The sequence below is a fragment of the Vicia villosa genome, linkage group LG2 (genome assembly GCF_029867415.1).
Source record: "Vicia villosa cultivar HV-30 ecotype Madison, WI linkage group LG2, Vvil1.0, whole genome shotgun sequence".
In the NCBI taxonomy this organism is placed as follows: Eukaryota; Viridiplantae; Streptophyta; class Magnoliopsida; order Fabales; family Fabaceae; genus Vicia; species Vicia villosa.
In genome coordinates, this window is record NC_081181.1 from 179,732,013 (window position 1) to 179,735,691 (window position 3,679).

Consider the following 3,679-nt stretch of genomic DNA (forward strand, 5'->3'; position numbering starts at 1 on the left):
GTGATCTAAGATAGTTATAACCTCAAATTGTTTTTTAGTCACCATATTTGATACTCCCGCAATTTTTGCTTCAATAGTGGTTTTCATTTACAAGGTTGCAAATTATGCACCATTTAGATCTGAGACATTATGTTTACACTAAAATGATAAATTTTGTTCATAGACGAAATGGTAACAATTATTAAAAACTCATAAACAAGCATGCGTATCATAGTTCGAAGTCTAGTGATGTTGTCTAGCCTATAAATATCGACTTAAATCTGTTGAGCTAAGATTTGCATACTATACTGGTAGCTTTTAACATGCTTTGAACATCATAAACACAAATTATGCTAGCATATAGAATAAATAAAAATTTCTTTTGCTCAGTACATGTAATATTCCATTACTAACAAACAATGAAAAACAACAAGAGATAAATTTAAAAGGGAAAATTAAGACCCTACATCACTTCTTCTTCCCTGCCTTTCCTTCCTTTCTCCTTACAACTTCATCTTCATATTTGATACCCTTACCTTTGTACGGTTCCGGGGGTCTCCATTTTCTAATCGAAGCCGCAAACTGACCAATATCAGACTTGTTATATCCACTAACTGTGATTCTGGTGTTTTCGTCCACCTTCACTTTTAGACCATCAGGGATTGGCATCCTTACAGGATGAGAAAATCCAAGATTCAACACTACTTCATTTCCTTCTACCATAGCACGATAACCGACACCGATAAGTTGAAGTTTTTTTTCGAAACCTTTAGATACTCCAACCACCAGGTTGTCTGTAAGTGTCCTAATAACATTTATTTGCATAACAGGTAAAAGTCAGATATGAAAAACATAGACAAATACAAGACATAAACTAGAATTGATATTTGCATTAAGTAATATTATTTTAGAAACATCTATACGCAATGCACTCATTAAATAAATTACTATTTTCTTAATCTGAATCAAAATGTAAAACGAGATTAAAAAAGTAAATGAAAAGCATCATCAAAATGGACTGCATGTATTTGAATGGTTTAGAGACTAATGCAGGCACAAGTCTAGAGTTCTTCAGGATAAGGATGCTACCTCAATAATAAAAAAAACAAACAACCTCTGAAACTAACATGATTGTAAACGGTAAGTGCATTGGGAGTGAGATCAATGTCGATCAATCCACCTTAAAAGCTGCAAAGAACAAGAATTTTATTCTTCACATTAAACACGCGAAGAAAAGGGGGCAAAACACTTGGGGGACCATCACAATGGAACCTCAACAAAATTTCTGTACAGAGACTGGGTTGGTTCTAAGCCCAACAATGAACTAAACAGAGAATTAGTTACAATTGCTGATGTGGCCAATTTATTTCGGCGAGAATGTAGCTATACAGGGAAAGGGATAGCAAAGGGAAAATTATTAGGTAGGTTTAGAAAAGAGAGAGAGCTATCGATCATCTTCTGTAATAGTTCATGTTTTCCTAATCTTTAATACTGTTTTCTCTTTCTATTGAATCTGGTTCCTATCAAATTGAGTGGAGTCTACCAGTATGATTAGTTACTTCTTATGATGCACTAATACAAAAAAAAAAAAAACGTACACCAAACAGTTCACTGAAAATGACTCGTAGACTCTGATAATAATTGAAGAAAATTGAAGTAGTTGAATTCAAATACATGTGTTCAGTGTTGTGCCGGTATCTGGTCCTAACTCCTATAGAAGGCACCAGCCTCGCCTTCAATTTTGAAGAGTGGGTGCGGGAAAACATCCAAATAACTAGAGGTTGTTTGTAGCAAATAGAAAAATAACATGTACCACAAGGAACCGATTAACCAAGAATTCTCTGCAATCACAAATGCCAATTACTGGGCATTCCAAACACATCATTTTGTTTCAGACAGTATCACATCTGAAAAACTTAGGTACCTAATATGGTATTTATAATCCTTATCAAATACAAAATTCTAATGATAAAGTTTCACAAAAACAAATAACTTTCAAGGGAAAGAATCAACAATTCAACTTCCTTTAATAACAATTATCATAAAAGTTAAAATTAAAACCATGAATTATCATGATTAAAAACAACTTAACAAGCTCATACATTCTTCATCTCTTAAGTATAACTGTTGTTCAAACAACAACCACAACATATATTTTGAATAATTTAGATTCGTGACTCGAGAAAGTAATGCCAACAAAAAATCAGGGTTATAAATTTACAATTACCACTATGCCAAACAAAATATTGAGACAAAAAATACTTTTTAAATCCCAATTTTAAAAAAAAAGTCAGTAAAATTAAGTACCTGAAAAGCCCATGCATTTGGTTCGCCCTTCTGGTTTCGAAGGCTTTACTGACCTTTAAAATCCCTTCCTCTTGCCTCTCAACCTTGACTTCTCGAGGATAAGTTAACGAAAGCTCTCCTAAAGGACCTTTCACTTGTATATCCTGCCCTTCCAATTTGATAGTAACATTGGATGGAACAGGAATGGGTTGTTTCCCAATTCTTGATTCCTTACATTCTATGATCTTTCTAGAGAGACCAACATGAGTAGCAGGAGCACTTGAAACTCTTAGCCTACTTCTATCGCCAACAAAAGCAGACTTAAAATTGCTGAAATAGGAAAGCAAATGACTAGTGAGTGATTCCTCGAATTTATAAATAGTACTTTAAAACTAACGAGTTTTTAATCAACTAAGGAACTATATCAGCCATATGCACACACCTAACTAGCAATGTGGAAAACAAAAGTTAGAGTCATTATTCCTGAAATTCAGAAACTATGGCTCTAACAAGCATTTCATCAAACATGAAGAGTGCAACATCCGTTTCATTAAATTTCAATCAAACATTTGTAAGACTCTCATCCACGGCCACAACCACAAGCATGTTATCATAATTCATGACAAGCAAATTCAAAAAAGACCCCCAAATTGCTTCAGCCAGCATATTATAGTTATAACATTTCGACCCAATTGAGGTTAGAAATTGATAAATTGGGGAGTTCAAACTGGTGGGGTTTCTCAAAGTTTGAGACTTGAAGTGTTGTAAATAAAAGGAGAACAAAACCCCATAATGGGCAATCTTATAAAGTCACATAACCATTATTGAACAAACAAGAGAAAAAAAACTGAAATGAAAGTGGTTTGCAAGATTAGCATGGTTGAAAATAAAGAGAATGGAGAATGAGAATTTACACAGGTGAAAGAAAGAAGAGAAGTAGGGAAAAGTTAGGGTGTTAAAACCTGATATGAAAAGAAGAGGTAATGGAAGAAGCCATTGTTACAAAGCACAAAGGCTTTTGAGAGTGTTTGAAAAATCCTTATCCAATGAAGAAGATAGATTGATGTATAGAGCACATGTTATCTATATCATTGGTAAACGGTAGTAATCACTTTGGTTCCATTTTTACTTTTTATTTTTAGAAAAAAAATCACTTTCAATTTTATTTAATTTTACTAGATCTGTGGAATTAACTTGCCACCTCTTTTTTTAATTCAATTTTACTCCTGTTGAAAAATGTTGAGATACAAAGAATTTTGAATATACCGGAAATTTGAAATTGCCGGTATACCAGAAATCTCAAATTTCCGGTACATATCAGAAATTTCAAATTTATGATATCACAGTTTATTTTTTTTGCAAAAAATATCAGAAATTTTAGTTATAAGGAAATTTCCGATACATCATACCGAAA

At 33.1% G+C, this 3,679-nt stretch overlaps 1 protein-coding gene across 1 annotated transcript; it reads right to left on the reverse strand.

Moving 5' to 3' along the window:
• Positions 1–317: 317 nt before the first annotated feature.
• Positions 318–3,374, reverse strand: LOC131653137 (large ribosomal subunit protein uL6c). Its single transcript, XM_058923214.1, has 3 exons — positions 3,228–3,374; positions 2,287–2,595; positions 318–784 (listed from the first exon to the last, which is right to left on the reverse strand). The coding sequence occupies exons 1-3, from the start codon at positions 3,260–3,262 to the stop codon at positions 448–450; spliced, it is 681 nt and encodes a 226-aa protein (XP_058779197.1). The 5' UTR covers positions 3,263–3,374; the 3' UTR covers positions 318–447.
• Positions 3,375–3,679: the final 305 nt, after the last annotated feature.